We start from the raw sequence: 20,000 nt of genomic DNA, 5'->3' as shown, positions 1-20,000 counted from the left end.
GGAGGTCGACAGCCAGTGAAGCTGCATGTGAGGATGTTTGGATGTGTGTGAAAGTCGCATGACTGAGTGAACGACACACTGCAGACAGAGCAGACTGAACCCCACAGATACACCCCATCCCCACATCCCTCTCGCCCTTTAACCTTCCCTCTCTCTCTCAGCTCTGGGAGGAGAAGCTCCTTCGGGTCCAGGACATCCTGGATGCCATGCTGAAGTGTCAGGCCACCTGGCTCTACTTGGAGCCCATCTTCAGCTCAGAGGACATCATCACCCAGATGCCCGAAGAGGGCCGCAAGTTCACCATAGTGGACAGTTACTGGAGGGACTTTATCAGTGAAGCGGTGTGTGTGTGTGTGTGTGTGTGTGTGTGTCTGTAGATGTGTTTGTGTGTGTGTGTCTGTAGATGTGTGTGTGTGTGTGTGTGTGTCTATAGATGTGTGTGTGTGTGTGTGTGTAGATGTGTGTGTGTGTGTAGATGTGTGTGTGTGTGTGTGTGTGTGTGTGTGTGTGTGTGTGTGTGTGTGTAGATGTGTGTGTCGTGTGTGTGTCTGTGTGTGTGTCTGTAGATGTGTGTGTGTGTGTGTGTGTGTGTGTGTGTGTGTGTGTGTAGATGTGTGTGTCTGTGTGTGTGTCTGTGTGTGTCTGGTTTACAGTAATTATTAAGATTACAGTAATGTTGAGATTACAGTGTGCACAGTTATTAGGCAAGTTGTATTTTTGAGGATTCATTTTATTATTGAACAACTACAGTGCTCTTGATCAATCCAAAATGTTAATAAACTCAAACATGAATATTTAACAAAGTAAAAGTGAGGTTTTGGCTTTCGTAGGAGAGTATCTGTGCGCAGAATTATTGGGCAACTATTACTGTGCAGCTCGGAGTTAATATGCAATTAAATGAAAACTTGTTTCACTTCTTTATTTTCATCTGTTAAAGTGAGAATAATTAACAACTCACAATCTACAAGCTCTCGGGTGGGTTCAGGTCAGGGGAGGAAGGGGGCATGTCATTATTCTTTCACATTTAAAGTCTTTACTGGCCAACCACACAGTGGAGCATGTCGATGTATGCGATGGAGCATTGTCCTGCATAAACATCATGGTCTTTTTGAAAGATGCAGACTTTTACCTGTACCACTGCTTGAAGAAAGTGTCTTCTAAAAACTGGCAGGTTTGGGAGTCCATCTCTCCATTTTGAGTCCATCTTCAACCCGAAAGGTCCATCTTTAATAATAATAGCAGGCCATAGCAGTACCCCCTCCACCTTGCTGGTGTCTGAGTCGAAGTGGAGCTCTGTCCACGTTACTGATCCAGCCACGGGTCCATCCATCTGGCCATCAAGAGTCACTCATCAGTCCATGAAACCTTTGAAAAACTGGCCTTGACGTTTCACCTTGTGTGTCTTGCTCTGTGGTGGTTGGATTTTCAGCCTGCTGTACCTTGGCCTTGTCTCCGAGTGCTGAACACTCCAGGTAGGTTGCAATTCTAGAATATGACAGCACTGGAGGATAACGGGTTCCTGGTCGCTTCATGTTTGAGTCTTCTCAAATCTTTGCCAGTTCATTTGCATTGTTTTTCCTGTTTCTTGCGACCCTGTTTATGTGCAAGAAAATGTTTGAGGGTTCTGTAAACACGCCCCAATATCTTAGCAATTTTAAGAGTGCTGCATCCCTCTGAAAGGCTTTTTAAATTTTTTGACTTTTCAGAGTCAGTCAAATCTCTTTTTTGGTCCATTTTGCCTGATGAAAAAAAGCTGCCTAATAATTCTGCACACCTTGATATAGGGTGTTGATCTGCTTAGGCCACACCCTCCCACATCACACAAATACACATCACCTGATGTGCTTAAATACAATAAGCATTTGGCTTTATACAACTTGGAGTTGGAAAATATGCATAAAAATGATATGGTCAAAATACTCTCTTGCCTAATAATTGTGTACAGTGTATATACAAAGCAGTTTATGTGATAGCAATAATCATTATTTTATACATTTATTATAGTTGTAATTGAATCCGTGTCATGTGCCTGTGGGTCTACACACCCGTGTGTGTGTGTGTGTGTGTGTGTGTTCAGCTGAAAGACACACGTGTGCCGGTGGTTACAGAGCAGCCCAACATTTTGAGTCGTCTGCAGGAGTCAAACATCCACTTGGAAGACATTCAGCGAGGCCTCAATACATACCTGGAACAGAAGAGACTCTTCTTCCCGAGGTAAAACACACACACACACACACACACACACACACACACACACACACACACGCATTAACTTCTTTATTTAAGTCTACAGTTAAAAATACATGTTTAAAAGACTCAAATCTTATCAAATACATGAATTGCCCTGTGAGGTTTAACCAAGTGATCATGTCAGCAACAGCACACACACACACACAACAGTTAACAGGACAGTCCAGAGTGGAAACCTTTATAGAGAACTAAATACCTTTTCCTCCAGGTGTAGATCTTTATGACATATGGAACAATATTTCGCGAGTTGTTTGTGAATCCAAGAATTTGAAACCCCCTGATGACCAATCTGTTTACATCACCAAGACTCTCAAATACAAACACAACTGAAGGACATTTAGACAGTTCCTGAATGACTGCACAACTAGGCCAGGATAATTACAGGATAATCACAGGTTAATCACATGGTAATCATAGGTTAATTAAAGGATAATCACAGGATAATCACAGGTTAATCACATGGTAATCATGGGTTAATTAAAGGATAATCACAGGTTAATCACATGGTAATCATGGGTTAATTAAAGGATAATCACAGGATAATCACAGGTTAATCACCTGGTAATAATAGGTTAATTAAAGGATAATCACAGGATAATCGCAGGTTAATCACATGGTAATCATAGGTTAATTAAAGGATAATCACAGGTTAATCACATGGTAATCATAGGTTAATTAAAGGATAATCACAGGATAATCACAGGTTAATCACATGGTAATCATAGGTTAATTAAAGGATAATCACAGGATAAACACAGGTTAATCACATGGTAATCATAGGTTAATTAAAGGATAATCACAGGTTTTCAGGATGACCCCACCCCCACACACACACAAGATGAAGCTATCCCATGTGCCATCCTGAAACATCTGAAAAAACATTTCACTTACCAATGTGTTATCTTGGAATATAGGAATTTATCTTCATTTAAAAATGAAACGATCTTTTTAAACATCTGTTCAAATCCTTCATTAGCACTCTTTCTCATTCTCTATCTCTCCCTGTCACTCTGTCTCACTTGCTTTATCTTTCTATATCACTCTGTCACGTTCTCTGTATAGATTCTTCTTCTTGTCTAACGATGAGCTGTTAGAGATCCTGTCCGAAACCAAGGACCCCCTACGCGTGCAGCCCCACCTGAAGAAGTGTTTTGAGGGCATCGCTAAGCTAGACTTCTCCCCCGACCTGGAGATCACGGGCATGATCAGCTCAGAGAAAGAGACGGTCCCCTTCTCTGGCACCATTTACCCGGCCAAGGCCAAGGCAAACAACAGACGCGCAAAACCATGCAGAACGAATCATACCAAATAGGACTCATCACACAGAGTAGAATTAATCACACACATCAGAACTAATCACATTGGGTAGATGTAAACACATCCAAGCAGAACTAATTAAACCAAGTAGATCTCATTAGTTAGCTCTTCCAGTCTGGTACTCTGTGTGTTTCAAAGCTTAGCTGTGAAGTGAGTGAATGTGCTTCTGTGTGTGGCTGTGTGTGTGTGTGTGTGTGTGTGTGTGTGTGTGTGTGTGTGTGTGTGTGTGTGTGTGTCATGTTGGGTTCTTTGTATGGCAGGGCATGGTGGAGAAATGGCTTCTGCAAGTGGAGAACATGATGCTGACTAGTGTGAGAGATGTCATACAACAGGGAGCAGAGCAGTACCCTCAGGTACACTACTCACTTATACACACACTACACACCTGATATACACACACTACTCACTTATACACACACTACACACTTGATATACACACACTACTCACTTATACACACACTACACACTTGATATACGCACACTACTCACTTATACACACACTACACACCTGATATACGCACACTACTCACTTATACACACACTACACACCTGATATACGCACACTACTCACTTATACACACACTACACACCTGATATACGCACACTACTCACTTATACACACACTACACACCTGATATACGCACACTACTCACTTATACACACACTACACACCTGATATACGCACACTACTCACTTATACACACACTACACACCTGATATACGCACACTACTCACTTATACACACACTACACACCTGATATACGCACACTACTCACTTATACACACACTACACACCTGATATACGCACACTACTCACTTATACACACACTACACACCTGATATACACACGCTACACACTTATACACACACTACACACTTATACACACACACTACACACCTGATATACACACACTACACGCCATATACCCACACTACACACTTATACACACTACACACTTTATATACACGCACTACACACTTATAAACACACAACACACTTTATATACACACACTACACACTTATACACACACAACATGCCTTATATACACACACTACACACTATACATACACACTACACACTTATACACAGACTACACACCTCAATATACACTACGCACCTCACTATACACCTAATCTACACACATCACTTCACTGTACACACCTTACTCACTACACACCTTATATACACATTACACACTACACATCTCATTACACACCTTACTACATATTCTCACACACTACATACCTTATATACACACATTACACACTAAGCACCTCACTTCACACCACACAACACACTACACACCTCATTACACACTGCACAGCTCACTACACACCTCACTACACACCTTATATACACACATTACACACAGCAGGTCTCCAGGTCTCTAAATGCTTTAAAGACTCAGCAGGTCTCTACGCACATTACTGACATTTTTATACACTTTAGAGTGCAGGGCAGATCTCTTACACACTTTATAGACTGAGTTGGTTTCTACTCACCATGCAGGGCAGGTCTCTACACACTTTAAAGACTGAGTAGGTCTCTACTCACTGTGCAGGGCAGGTCTCTACACACATTACTGAGTATGCAGTTCTACTTTTTATTCTCTATGTAAAACTAATCACTCTGAAATAACTGGAATAAAAAGAAAGTGTGTTTCATTAAGAATAAATGTAAATAACCTGTTTCATAAAAGTGTGTGTGTGTGTTTCAGGTTCCTAGAAAGAAATGGGTGTTGCAGTGGCCTGGTCAGGTTGTCATTTGTGCTTCTTCCATTTTTTGGACCAGTGAAGTGTCTCATGCTATACAGAATAACACACTACCGGTGGGGGCACACACACCCGCACACGCACACACAAACATACACACACACACACACACACACACACACACACACACACACACACACACACACGCACACACAAACATACACACACGCACACACACACACACACACACACACACACACACACACACACACACACACACACACACACACACACGCACACACAAACATACACACACGCACACACACACACACACACACACACACACACACACACACACACACACACACACACACGCACACGCACACGCACACACAAACATACACACACGCACACACACACACACACACACAGTTTGACATTGAATGAAGGTTCATTCACGTGTGTGTGTGTGTGTGTGTGTGTGTTACAGGCATACATGGAGCAGTGTAACGCTCAGATTGCAGACATTGTTGAGCTGGTTAGAGGGAAACTGTCAGGAGGGGCCCGGATGACTCTTGGAGCTCTTACTGTCATTGATGTGCATGGTAACGATGACATCACTGACATGAGTGGTAACAGTGACTTCACTGTCATTGATGTGCATGGTAACGATGACATCACTGACATGAGTGGTAACAGTGACTTCACTGTCATTGATGTGCATAGTAACAATGACTTTTGACTTCACCCTTGACCCTCACATGATTCCCTATAATGTCTATTATATATAATGTCCACTGTCTCCCCAATTTTATCCTGCATGATACCCACCCACCCACCCACTCACCCACTCACCCACTCACCCACTCACCCACTCAGTCACCAACCCACTCACTCACTCACTGACTCACCCACCCACTCACTGACTCACCCACCCACTCACTGACTCACCCACCCACCCATTCACTCGCTCACTCACCAACCCACCCACCCACCCATTCACTCACTCACTCACTCATCCACTCACTCACTCACCCACCCACTCACCCATCCACTCACTCACTCACCTTTATGATGTCATGTAACTCTTGGCATGGCTAATGTGTTGCTCACTTAAGTTTTGCCTTATGTGTTTCTGCGTAGCTGATATGTGCTGTGTCACATTGCACTGATATCAGTGTGCAGTGATATCTATAATACCAGTACAACTGTTGCTAGGTTGATATCTTAATATTTAATATGTAATGTGTCATGTGTAATATATAATATGTCATCTGTAATATGTAACATTTAATATGTTTTATGTAACATGTAATCTGAAACTGCTGGCCTGTTTCACTAGCTCATTCCCTAGTGAACTAATTATATATTACGGATTGCATCAGACAACAGCAGACCTTTTCACGGATTGCATCAGTCATGACCTTTTCTCTTTGGGTTGGGCAGCACGCGATGTGGTGGCAAAGCTATCGCAGGATGGCGTGTCGTCGCTGAACGACTTCCAGTGGGTGTCGCAGCTGCGATATTACTGGGAGGAGGAGCAGGTGGTAGTGAGGATGATCTCCACCCAGGTCACCTATGGATACGAGTACCTGGGGAACTCACCACGCCTGGTCATTACCCCACTCACTGACCGCTGCTACAGGTTACACACACACACACACACACAAGCGTGTACACTCACACATGTACACACAGGGACATGTACACACACACACACACACACACATATGCTACACACCCCACTCACACACACACGTACACAAAATGTACATGTACACACACACACTCAGGCATGCTATACACGGTTGTGTTTGTAACACAGATATGATTACATTGACAATGGTCAAAGCCCGATCCATACCTTGAGCACTTTGAACCTCAACTATGGCTTGGCTTGAAACCCCATCCTTCACATCTCATGGAGACAAGCATGGAGACGATTCTCTCCTGCTCCCAGATGGTGGAACGAATTTCCACTGGCTGTCTGGACAATATTTAAATGACCACTTACCCTGCTCCTATATTGAGGAACTGAAACTCTAGTATTTATTGTCTGATATTGTTTGTTATAGGACTTATCGTTTGATATAGATATCGTCTGTTATAGAGCTTATGTGTATTTTGTACTTCTAGGTATCAGCATCCATCCCTGTATTCTACAGTATTCTAGTTCATTGTTTTGTTGGACTCTAATCTACTGTACTGTACTAGGATATATTCTATGAGTAAATGACAAAGCACTTTTGTAAGCCACTCTGGATAAGAGCGTCTGCTAAATGCTGTAAATGTAAACGTAAATCCCACAGGACTCTAATGGGAGCTCTGAAACTCAATCTGGGTGGAGCTCCGGAAGGACCTGCAGGAACTGGAAAAACAGAAACGACCAAAGACCTGGCCAAGGCCATCGCTAAACAAGTACACACACACACACACACACACACTCACACACACACACACAGACACACACACTCACACACACACACTCACACACACACACACACACACACACTCACACTCACACACACACACACACACACACACACACACACACACTCACATACACACACTCACACACACACACACACACACACACACACAAAAACACTCACACACTCACTCACACACACTCACCCCTCCCCCACACACACACTCACTCACACACACTCACACTCACACTCGCACCCACACACACACACACTCACACACTCACACACACACACACACAAACACACACACACTCACACACTCACTCACACACACTTACACTCACACACTCCCACACACACTCACACACTCACACACTCACACTCGCACCCACACACACACACACTCACACACTCACACACTCACTCACACACACTTACACTCACACTCACACACCCACACACACAAATATAAACAGTTTTGATAGGTTTGCATTAAGATATAACATTAAATGTGGGGGAAAAAAAAATCGAAATTCCTTTACCCCTCTGTAAACCTGTATGTGTGTGTGTGTGTGTGTGTGTGTGTGTGTGTAGTGTGTGGTGTTTAACTGTTCAGATGGACTGGATTATAAAGCGATGAGTAAGTTCTTTAAGGGTTTGGCCCAGTCTGGGGCGTGGGCCTGCTTCGATGAGTTCAACCGGATTGAGGTTGGTAACCCACACCCTAACCACACCCAGGAGCTACACCCTTACAACACCCTTTCTACACCATAACCACACCCAGGAGCTACACCCTAACCACACCCAGGAGCTATACCCTTACAACACCCCTTCTACACCATAATCACACCCAGGAGCTACACCCTAACCACAACTAGGAGCTATACCCTTACAACACCCCTTCTACACCATAATCACACCCAGCAGCTACACCCTAACCACACACAGGAGCTATACCCTTACAACACCACTTCTACACCATAACCACACCCAGGAGCTACACCTGGGTTCCCTGGCTCTCTGTGTGTTACACTCTCTCTCTCTCTCTCTCTCTCTCTCTCTCTCTCTCTCTCTCTCTCTCACGGGGTGGGTGTCAGGTGGAGGTATTGTCAGTCGTGGCCCAGCAGGTGTTAAGTATCCAGCAGGCCATCGCACAGAACCTGAAGCGTTTTCTATTTGAGGGGACGGAGCTGTCACTGAACCCCACCTGCTGCGTATTTATCACCATGAACCCAGGATATGCTGGCCGAGCAGAGCTGCCTGATAACCTTAAAGTACACACACACACACACACACATCTTACAGTGAAACATTTTAACAACATAAAGAACATCTTACTGTTGACAACTGATGTGTGTGTGTGTGTGTGTGTGTGTGTGTGTGTGTGTGTGTGTGGGTACGCAGGCCCTGTTTCGTACCGTAGCCATGATGGTACCAGACTATGGACTGATAGGAGAGATCTCACTCTATTCCATGGGCTTCATACAGTCACCGAGGTACCTGATCGCTCTGCGATCAGTCAGACCATCAACACACTTGTCCCGCTATTATTTCATGTTGTAACACATTTGAATAATTCAGCTGCCTTACATGTTGGTAGTATTTCATAACCAACAGAATTCATACAAAATTAGTTGGAGTAAAATCTTCTGGGTGTACTGCTAGATGTTCAGATGTTTTACTTTTTTTCTAAAATTACTGCTTCAGAGATTTGAGGTTTTCTTACATTGATAGTGATACAATGTATCAACAATATGTCATCATTAAGTGACGTACTGACTCTGTTTTAAAATTAAAAACAGTAGTTATTAGTAGTACAATATGTGGTGTAAATATTGTAAGAGTGTAATGAGGTGGAGCAGATATTACAGCTCAGACTTGGCTTCTCAAGTAGACTTGTCATGAGACCATGTGTGGTATCATAATTCTAGACACTGAGACGATACCTTGGCATGAAAACCCCACAAAAATATGAACTCCTTCCATTGTCTGAACATAAAGTGTTTACTGGACTGAACACAGAAAAAAATGTTTTTTTAAATGAAATCTTGCTAAATAAATAAAGTGACTACATAGTAAAGTAAATACTTCAAACTTTCTTCTTAGCTATGAAAACCAGTGTGTCGATGTGGTCTTCTACCAGTCTCACTTTCCACGGACGTCTGTGTAGCCTGTTTAGACTTTGGTGGAGTCTTACTGTGTGTGTCTGCCTGACTGTATGAAGTTGAATTCTGAGTAAGAAAAATAAAGAGTAAGAAGAACATTCATAATTTTGGATTAAACTGTACACCAAACTGTTTTCAGCATGAATGTTTAACAGTTTAAATTACCCCACATGATGAAAACACAAACACAGGCGTATGGTGAGCTCACATGGGAACATGTAATTAGCTTTTGACAATTTAAAATGGTCAAATTCTCAACAGAACATTTCACTCATCACTTAAGAAACCTCGACGTAGTCTTTATCTTTACTAACCTGTTATAGTCTTTATCTCTGCTAACCTGTCATAGTCTTTATCTTTACTAACCTGTCATAGTCTTTATCTCTGCTAACCTGTCAGTCTTTATCTCTGCTAACCTGTCAGTCTTTATCTTTACTAACCTGTCATAGTCTTTATCTCTGCTAACCTGTCATAGTCTTTATCTTTACTAACCTGTTATAGTCTTTATCTCTGCTAACCTGTCATAGTCTTTATCTCTGCTAACCTGTCATAGTCTTTATCTCTGCTAACCTGTCAGTCTTTATCTTTGCTAACCTGTCAAAGTCTTTATCTTTTTTAACCTGTCATAGTCTTTATCTCTGCTAACCTGTCAGTCTTTATCTTTGCTAACCTGTCAGTTTTTATCTTTACTAACCTGTCATAGTCTTTATCTTTACTAAGCTGTCATAGTCTTTATCTCTGCTAACCTGTCATAGTCTTTATCTTTACTAACCTGTCATAGTCTTTATCTTTACTAAGCTGTCATAGTCTTTATCTCTGCTAACCTGTCATAGTCTTTATCTTTACTAACCTGTCATAGTCTTTCACTTATCCAGAACAGTAACTCAATTCCTCAGGATATATTCAGTATTGAAAGCATCGAATGTTACAGAATCAAATCATTTGCTAAATTGTAGTACTGAAATCTTTCAATACCTCACGCACCTCTATTCTGGAGTGTCTGGAACACAGGATATTGTGTTCATTTCTAAAAACCAAGGAAATAAGTTTTTAATGAACTTCAGTAAACTTTAATTTCTAACAAAATGAGCTATCAAGCTAATGTAGTGTTGTTATTATACCTAAGTTCACCCTCTGACCTGTTTGAATGAGCAGCGCTTATTTCAGTGTTTGCTGTAACACACATTCAGCTCACCAGCCTGTAGGTGTGTTTGCAGGTGTGAGCTCAGGTGTGTTTGAACTGGACAGTGCACCCCTGTGCAGAGCAGGGCTGGGGTCGTCTGGGTCAGCTGGGGTGTGGGACTCTGGTTTAGCCGTGTTGTTTGTGGTTGCTCTGGCAGCCTGGCGCAGAAGATTGTGGCAACATACCGGCTGTGTTCGGAACAGCTGTCCTCTCAGCACCACTATGACTACGGCATGCGCGCCGTCAAATCGGTCCTGACCGCAGCGGGGACCCTCAAACTAAAGTACCCACTGCAGGATGAGAGTGTTCTGCTCCTCAGAGCCCTCATGGACATCAACATGGCCAAGTTCCTCACACAGGACGTGCCCCTCTTTCAGGTGTGTGTGTGTGTGTGTGTGTGTGTGTGTGTGTGTGTGTGTGTGTGTGTGTGTGTGTGTGTGTGTGTGTGTGTGTTAGGTACTGCTAGAGGAAAACCACAACCCATTACGAGTGTTTCATTAAAAGAACATCCTAAATGTACTCAAGGTGTAGTCTCCCAGTTCCACAGCTAATCCCTAACCTCACATAGCCCTGCATGCTGTGAAGGACATGACTATACTGTACAGGTGTGTGTAAGGTGTTAGGTGTACAGGCGTGTGTGTAAGGTGTTAGTGTGTACAGGCGTGTGTAAGGTGTTAGGTGTACAGGCGTGTGTGTAAGGTGTTAGTGTGTACAGGCATGTGTAAGGTGTTAGGTGTACAGGCATGTGTAAGGTGTTAGGTGTACAGGCGTGTGTGTAAGGTGTTAGTGTGTACAGGCGTGTGTAAGGTGTTAGGTGTACAGTGTGTGTGTAAGGTGTTAGGTGTACAGGCATGTGTAAGGTGTTAGGTGTACAGGCGTGTGTAAGGTGTTAGGTGTACAGTGTGTGTATGTGTGTGTAAGGTGTTAGGTGTACAGTGTGTGTGTAAGGTGTTAGGTGTGTGTAAGGTGTTAGGTGTACAGGCGTGTGTGTAAGGTGTTAGGTGTACAGGCGTGTGTGTGTAAGGTGTTAGGTGTACAGGCGTGTGTGTAAGGTGTTAGGTGTACAGGCGTGTGTGTAAGGTGTTAGTGTGTACAGGCGTGTGTAAGGTGTTAGTGTGTACAGGCGTGTGTAAGGTGTTAGGTGTACAGGCATGTGTGTAAGGCATTAGGTGTGTGTGTAAGGTGTTAGTGTGTACAGGCATGTGTAAGGTGTTAGGTGTACAGGCGTGTGTGTAAGGTGTTAGTGTGTACAGGCGTGTGTAAGGTGTTAGGTGTACAGTGTGTGTGTAAGGTGTTAGGTGTACAGGCATGTGTAAGGTGTTAGTTGTACAGGCGTGTGTAAGGTGTTAGGTGTACAGGCGTGTGTGTAAGGTGTTAGGTGTACAGGCGTGTGTAAGGTGTTAGGTGTACAGTCGTGTGTATAAGGTGTTAGGTGTACAGGCGTGTGTGTAAGGTGTTAGGTGTACAGGCGTGTGTGTGAGGTGTTAGTGTGTACAGGCGTGTGTAAGGTGTTAGGTGTACAGTCGTGTGTATAAGGTGTTAGGTGTACAGGCGTGTGTGTAAGGTGTTAGGTGTACAGGCGTGTGTGTAAGGTGTTAGGTGTACAGGCGTGTGTGTGTAAGGTGTTAGGTGTACAGGCGTGTGTGTAAGGTGTTAGTGTGTACAGGCGTGTGTAAGGTGTTAGTGTGTACAGGCGTGTGTAAGGTGTTAGGTGTACAGGCATGTGTGTAAGGCATTAGGTGTGTGTGTAAGGTGTTAGTGTGTACAGGCATGTGTAAGGTGTTAGGTGTACAGGCGTGTGTGTAAGGTGTTAGGTGTACAGGCATGTGTAAGGTGTTAGGTGTACAGGCGTGTGTAAGGTGTTAGGTGTACAGGCGTGTGTGTAAGGTGTTAGGTGTACAGGCGTGTGTGTAAGGTGTTAGGTGTACAGGCGTGTGTATAAGGTGTTAGGTGTACAGTGTGTGTGTAAGGTGTTAGGTGTACAGGCATGTGTAAGGTGTTAGGTGTACAGGCGTGTGTAAGGTGTTAGGTGTACAGTGTGTGTATATGTGTGTAAGGTGTTAGGTGTACAGTGTGTGTGTAAGGTGTTAGGTGTGTGTAAGGTGTTAATGTGTACAGGCGTGTGTAAGGTGTTAGGTGTACAGGCGTGTGTGTAAGGTGTTAGGTGTACAGGCGTGTGTGTGTAAGGTGTTAGGTGTACAGGCGTGTGTGTAAGGTGTTAGGTGTACAGGCGTGTGTGTAAGGTGTTAGTGTGTACAGGCGTGTGTAAGGTGTTAGGTGTACAGGCATGTGTGTAAGGCATTAGGTGTGTGTGTAAGGTGTTAGTGTGTACAGGCATGTGTAAGGTGTTAGGTGTACAGGCGTGTGTGTAAGGTGTTAGTGTGTACAGGCGTGTGTAAGGTGTTAGGTGTACAGTGTGTGTGTAAGGTGTTAGGTGTACAGGCATGTGTAAGGTGTTAGGTGTACAGGCGTGTGTAAGGTGTTAGGTATACAGGCGTGTGTGTAAGGTGTTAGGTGTACAGGCGTGTGTGTAAGGTGTTAGGTGTACAGGCGTGTGTAAGGTGTTAGGTGTACAGTCGTGTGTATAAGGTGTTAGGTGTACAGTGTGTGTAAGGTGTTAGGTGTACAGGCATGTGTAAGGTGTTAGGTGTACAGGCGTGTGTAAGGTGTTAGGTGTACAGTGTGTGTATATGTGTGTAAGGTGTTAGGTGTACAGTGTGTGTGTAAGGTGTTAGGTGTGTGTAAGGTGTTAATGTGTACAGGCGTGTGTAAGGTGTTAGGTGTACAGGCGTGTGTGTAAGGTGTTAGGTGTACAGGCGTGTGTGTAAGGTGTTAGTGTGTACAGGCGTGTGTAAGGTGTTAGTGTGTACAGGCGTGTGTAAGGTGTTAGGTGTACAGGCATGTGTGTAAGGCATTAGGTGTGTGTGTAAGGTGTTAGTGTGTACAGGCATGTGTAAGGTGTTAGGTGTACAGGCGTGTGTGTAAGGTGTTAGTGTGTACAGGCGTGTGTAAGGTGTTAGGTGTACAGTGTGTGTGTAAGGTGTTAGGTGTACAGGCATGTGTAAGGTGTTAGGTGTACAGGCGTGTGTGTAAGGTGTTAGGTGTACAGGCGTGTGTGTAAGGTGTTAGGTGTACAGGCGTGTGTAAGGTGTTAGGTGTACAGTCGTGTGTATAAGGTGTTAGGTGTACAGGCGTGTGTGTAAGGTGTTAGGTGTACAGGCGTGTGTGTGAGGTGTTAGTGTGTACAGGCGTGTGTAAGGTGTTAGGTGTACAGTCGTGTGTATAAGGTGTTAGGTGTACAGGCGTGTGTGTAAGGTGTTAGGTGTACAGTGTGTGTGTGTGTGTGTGTGTGTGTGTGTGTGTGTGTGTGTGTGTGTGTGTGTAAGGTGTTAGGTGTACAGTGTGTGTGTGTGTAAGGTGTTAGGTGTACAGGCATGTGTGTAAGGTGTTAGGTGTAAAGGTATGTGAAAGGTGTTAGGTGTACAGTGTGTGTGTAAGGTGTTAGGTGTACAGTGTGTGTATAAAGTTTTAGGTGTGCAGATGCATGTGTAAGGTGTTGATTTAGTAGTATCCCTCTATGTACAGAACATTCACTGTGTGTGTGTGTGGGGGGGGGGGGTAACAGGGTATAATATCAGATCTGTTCCCCGGAGTGGTGCTGCCTAATCCAGATTATGAGCTACTACTGAAAGCTCTGAAGGAGAACATCACCAAACTTCAACTCCAACCTACACCCTGGTTCATTAGCAAGATTATACAGGTACACTCCATACATCCACTCACCCATCCATACATCCACCCGACCATCCATAAATCCACACAACCACCCACCCATACATGCAGCCTACACTTCCATCTCTGTATCCCAAAATTCATTGTGTATTTTTATATATGTGTGTGTCTATATTTGAATGTGTGTGTGTGTGAGTGTGTGTGTGTGTGTGTGTGTGTGTGTGTGTGTGTGTCTATATTTGAATGTGTGTGTGTGTGTGTGTGTGTAGGTGTATGAGATGATGGTGGTGAGACATGGGTTTATGATTGTCGGGGAGCCGTTGGGAGGGAAGACGTCCGCCTATAAAGCTCTGGCAGGAGCTCTGAAAGATCTCTATGAGGGTGAGTCTGATCATCTCTGAGGGAGAATCTGATAGTCCTCAGTGAGAGTGAGTCTGATAATGTCTGATGATGAATCTGGTAGACCTCAGTGAAGGTGAGTTTTATAATCTCTGAAGGTGAGTCTGATAATATCTGAGGGTTAATCTGATAGACCTTAATGAGGGTGTTTGATACTCTATGAGGGTGAGTCTGGTAGACCACTAAGAGAGTGAGTCTGATAATCTCTGGGGGTTAATCTGTTATACATCAGTGAAGGGGTGTCTGATACTCTATGAGAGTTAATCTGATAGACCTCAACAGGGGTGAATCTGATACTCTGAGGGTGAGTCTGGTAGACATCTGTGGAGTCTGATAAACTCTCTGAGGATGAGTCTGATAGACCTCTACAGGGTGAGTCTGATAAAACTCTCTGAGGATGACTCTGATAGAGCTCTACAGTGTTGAGTCTGATACTCAGCGAGGGTGATGTCTGATAGACCTCTACAGGGTTGAGTCTGTACTCTACGGGGGTGACTGATAGACCTCTACAGGGTTGAGTCTGATACTCTACGAAGGTGACTCTGATAGACCTATACAGGGTTGAGTCTGATACTCTACAGGGTGACTCTGATAGACCTCTACAGGGTTGAGTCTGTACTCTACGGGGGTGACTGATAGACCTCTACAGGGTTGAGTCTGATACTCTACAGGGTGACTCTGATAGACCTCTACAGGGTTGAGTCTGATCAAACTCTGAGGGTGAGTCTGACAGACCTCTACAGGGTTGAGTCTGATACTCTCTGAGGGTGAGTCTGATCGACCTCTACAGGGTTGAGTCTGATAAAACTCTGAGGGTGACTCTGATAGACCTCTAAAGGGTTAAGTCTGATACTCTCTGAGGGTGAGTCTGATAGACCTCTATAGGGTTTAGTCTGATACTCTCTGAGGGTGAGTCTGATAGACCTCTACAGGGTTGAGTCTGATACTCTCTGAGGGTGAGTCTGACAAACCTCTACAGGGTTGAGTCTGATACTCTCTGAGGGTGACTCTGATAGACCTCTACAGGGTTGAGTCTGATAAAACTCTCTGAGGGTGACTGATAGACCTCTACAGGGTTGAGTCTGATACTCTCTGAGGGTGAGTCTGATAGACCTCTACAGGGTTGAGTCTGATACTCTGAGGGTGAGTCTGACAGACCTCTACAGGGTTGAGTCTGATACTCTCTGAGGGTGAGTCTGACAGACCTCTACAGGGTTGAGTCTGATACTCTCTGAGGGTGAGTCTGACAGACCTCAAGGGTCTCAAAGGCCTCTCTCAGTTGATCAGTCAGACAGTTTGTGATTAGTGACCAGCTTTGTTATGAACATTTCTGGAATAGAATAGAATAGAATAGACATTTTATTATTGTAGATATTTGTCTCCACTATGCACATTATAAATTCATATACATAAATTGATTAAATGTAAAATTGTATGCACTAAACATAAATTACACAAAACCATTATTCTGTTGTGTATAGATTTAATTAATCATTTGAGTTAGATTTACAGTTTACAGATTTACAGTTCACAGATTTAGACTTGGCAAATTCAGTAAAATCTGTGCAGCCATGCTTATCTATGTGGGCCTATGTGTGCACGTGCCTATGTGTGCATGCGTACGTGTGTGTGTGTGTGTGTGTGTGTGTGTGTGTGTGTGTGTGTGTGTGTACAGGGGGTGTGGTAGAGGAGTTTGCCGTACATTTCCGTATCATTAACCCGAAGGCGATCACCATGGGTCAGCTGTACGGCTGCTTTGACCCTGTGAGTCACGAGTGGACGGATGGTGTCCTAGCAACCACGTTTCGGGAGCAGGCTCAGAGCATGTCGGACAAGCGGCAGTGGATCGTGTTCGACGGGCCTATCGATGCTGTCTGGATCGAGAACATGAACACCGTCCTGGACGACAACAAGAAGGCAAGACACTGTGTTTGTAACTTCCTCACCCTAACCCTGTGTAGAGCTAACCCTAACCCTAACCCTGTGTAGCGCTAAACACAGACAGACTTACAGGATGCCTGTTCAGACTCCATCTGCTCAGCTCTGAGCCTCAGTAAACTGCTCCCATAAAAAGAACCTACAGGGTAATTAAGGAACCTGCGGGAATCTGGAAGAACAACATGACATCCTGTATCAACGCACTACATATCACGACCACAGAAACCTGCCAGACAAAATAGTCACACATTTGGGTTTTAGGTTTTTTAGCACAAAATGCCTGAGAAGCAGTAAGTTGTTTAATTCATCGATGCCTGTGATGATGTTTTTGTTGGATGGTTTTAGTCACCAGAATTGTTATGTCAGATGACAGTTGAGTTGTTTTAATCACCGATACCTGTGTTTTGTAGTTGTGTCTGATGAGCGGTGAGATCATCCAGATGAGTGCTAAGATGAGTTTGATTTTTGAGCCAGCTGACCTGGAGCAGGCCTCTCCAGCCACTGTCAGCAGGTAACACACACACACACACACACACACACACATATACACATACACACACACACATAAATACACACACACACATACACACATGCACACACACACACACACACACACACACACACACACACACACACACACACACACACACACACACACACACACACACACAGGCTTCTCCAGCCACTGTCAGCAGGTAACACAGGTGTGTGTGTGTGTGTGTGTGTGTGTAGGTGTGGGATGATCTACATGGAGCCCCATCAGCTGGGCTGGACTCCTCTCAGACTGTCCTACATGGACACACTACCAGAGAGTCTGGGCCCTGAACATCGGGAACTAGTGAGAAACACAAACACACACACACACAAGCACATCACTTGTTTGTGTGGTGTTATTTTATTACGATTCGCAGTGTGAGCCCAATGCTGGGATGTGATGTATATATATTTCACAAGAGTGTGTCTGTGTCCACATACCCACATGGGCATGGTTGCTTGTGTGTTTATATGTGTGTGTGTGTGTGTGTGTGTATTGTAGATTGTGGATCTGTTTGAGTGGCTTGTGCAGCCGTGTTTGGATTTCGTAACCCATGGCTGCTGTTTCCTGGTCCAGACCTCGCCCATTCACCTGGCCCACAGCCTCATGAGACTGTACTCCTGCCTGCTGGGTATGTGGTCCAGAAATAAAATGAACCAAACTGTCTGAACTGGGCCGCTTTGGGTCTTTTAGGTGTGCGGGGAGCACCACAGCCATGTTCACTTGCACAGGTCCCCAAAAAATGTTATGTTACTATTTCATTAAAATGCATAAAAATATATACAAGAACGCCAGTTAATTGCAGTGCGGGATGTGAGATGATCGGTCCCTCAACAGCATCTGCGCAGGAGCTCTGAATTCAGGATACGACTCCAAGCCTGGCCTCCAGCCACTCTGCTCGTATGGGTCACAGGGCTGGGGGATCCAGACCCAGGTGTCCACAGTAAGAAGCAGCACTCACAAAGAAATTCTGCCAGAACTGAGCTCACAGTTGGCCATGATTAAAGCTTGGTGTACTGTCACAAGATCAGATTCCAACCCAATGGTGTCTTACGTCCACACTATACTGGGCTCAGCAACAATGGTTCCTCCTTGATCATCTCAGAATCTGATCTTCACCCTCATTGGCAGAGTGAGGAGAGACTAACCTGACCCCCATACATGCACTGAGATGTTTAAAGTATGTGTGTGTGTGTGTGTGTGTGTGTGTGTGTGTGTATAGATGAGATTGCGGCATCAGGGAAGGATGGGGTGGAGTCTATGTCCAGTCAGCAGATGACCATGTGGCTGCAGGGTCTGTTCCTATTGGCTGTGGTGTGGACTGTGGGTGGGACCATTAATGGGGACAGCAGGAAGAAGTTTGACGTTTTCTACCGGAACCTACTGACAGGAACCATGGAGGAACACCCACGACCGAGAAGTGTCAAACTCACCAAGAATAATGTCTTTCCTGAGAGAGGTACACACACACACACACACACACACACACACACACACACACACACACACACACACACACACACACACACACAAACACACAGGTCTTGTTTTTAGGTTGTTTCTTAATTTTTTAATCCTAGCCCTAAACATAACCTTAATTTCCAAACCAACACGAAAAGTCATAATTAAATAAATGTATGAACTGTGCAAAGTTTCATTATCATTTCAGTATATCACCAGGTCATTTCGGTACATCACCAGGTCATTTCTGTACATCACCAGGTCATTTCTGTATATCACCAAGTCATTTCAGTACATCACCAGGTCATTTCAGTACATCACCAGGTCATTTCAGTACATCACCAGGTCATTTCTGTACATCACCAGGTCATTTCAGTACATCACCAGGTCATGCTGAAGTCTCTACTTGTTTTCATTATTCTTTAACATAAGAAGGTGGTCTTACCTTTAGAGCTGTGTTTACTTTTATATAAACTACATTATTTTAATAAATAAATGAATTACAAATATAAAAATCAAGGTTTGATGGATAAAAGAAATATATTGATGTGTGATATGGGTGCAAAAACATCACACACACTTTATAGTCCAGAGTTCAGTTCGTCCTGATATTTAGACTCTATCTGGACATTTAGTTTATACTTTAAGCTTTATTTTTAGTTTTCTTTTTTAATTTTTAGTTCATGCTTTAAGCTTTATTTTTAGTTTTCTTTTTTAATTTTTAGTTCATACTTTAATCTTTATTTTTAATTTTATTTTGAAAGTTTTAGTTCATGCTTTAATCTTTTTTAAATTTTTATTTAAATTCTTTTTTTTTTTTGTTCATGTTTTAATCTTTTATTTATTTTTTTTACTTTTTTTTAGTTCATGCTTTAAT

General features: G+C 43.6%; 1 protein-coding gene across 1 annotated transcript in view; it reads left to right on the top strand.

The window, feature by feature from the left end:
* Positions 1-20,000, top strand: part of dnah3 (dynein axonemal heavy chain 3) — a 52,197-nt gene that overhangs the window by 15,058 nt on the left and 17,139 nt on the right. Inside the window, exons 21-39 of the mRNA XM_035531124.1 lie at positions 162-341; positions 2,078-2,214; positions 3,313-3,514; positions 3,828-3,920; positions 5,287-5,397; positions 5,772-5,886; positions 6,728-6,926; positions 7,591-7,699; positions 8,305-8,418; positions 8,808-8,984; positions 9,115-9,206; positions 11,216-11,435; positions 14,684-14,818; positions 15,060-15,171; positions 16,865-17,106; positions 17,538-17,638; positions 17,860-17,965; positions 18,164-18,293; positions 18,885-19,121. Of these exons, the coding sequence (XP_035387017.1) occupies positions 162-341; positions 2,078-2,214; positions 3,313-3,514; positions 3,828-3,920; positions 5,287-5,397; positions 5,772-5,886; positions 6,728-6,926; positions 7,591-7,699; positions 8,305-8,418; positions 8,808-8,984; positions 9,115-9,206; positions 11,216-11,435; positions 14,684-14,818; positions 15,060-15,171; positions 16,865-17,106; positions 17,538-17,638; positions 17,860-17,965; positions 18,164-18,293; positions 18,885-19,121 (2,812 nt within the window). The remainder of the gene's footprint in view (positions 1-161; positions 342-2,077; positions 2,215-3,312; positions 3,515-3,827; positions 3,921-5,286; positions 5,398-5,771; positions 5,887-6,727; positions 6,927-7,590; positions 7,700-8,304; positions 8,419-8,807; positions 8,985-9,114; positions 9,207-11,215; positions 11,436-14,683; positions 14,819-15,059; positions 15,172-16,864; positions 17,107-17,537; positions 17,639-17,859; positions 17,966-18,163; positions 18,294-18,884; positions 19,122-20,000) is intronic.

This window comes from Electrophorus electricus, chromosome 10 (genome assembly GCF_013358815.1).
Source record: "Electrophorus electricus isolate fEleEle1 chromosome 10, fEleEle1.pri, whole genome shotgun sequence".
Lineage (NCBI taxonomy): Eukaryota > Metazoa > Chordata > Actinopteri > Gymnotiformes > Gymnotidae > Electrophorus > Electrophorus electricus.
Note: the sequence above shows the minus strand (reverse complement) of the source record. Positions and strands in the feature narration are given on the sequence as shown.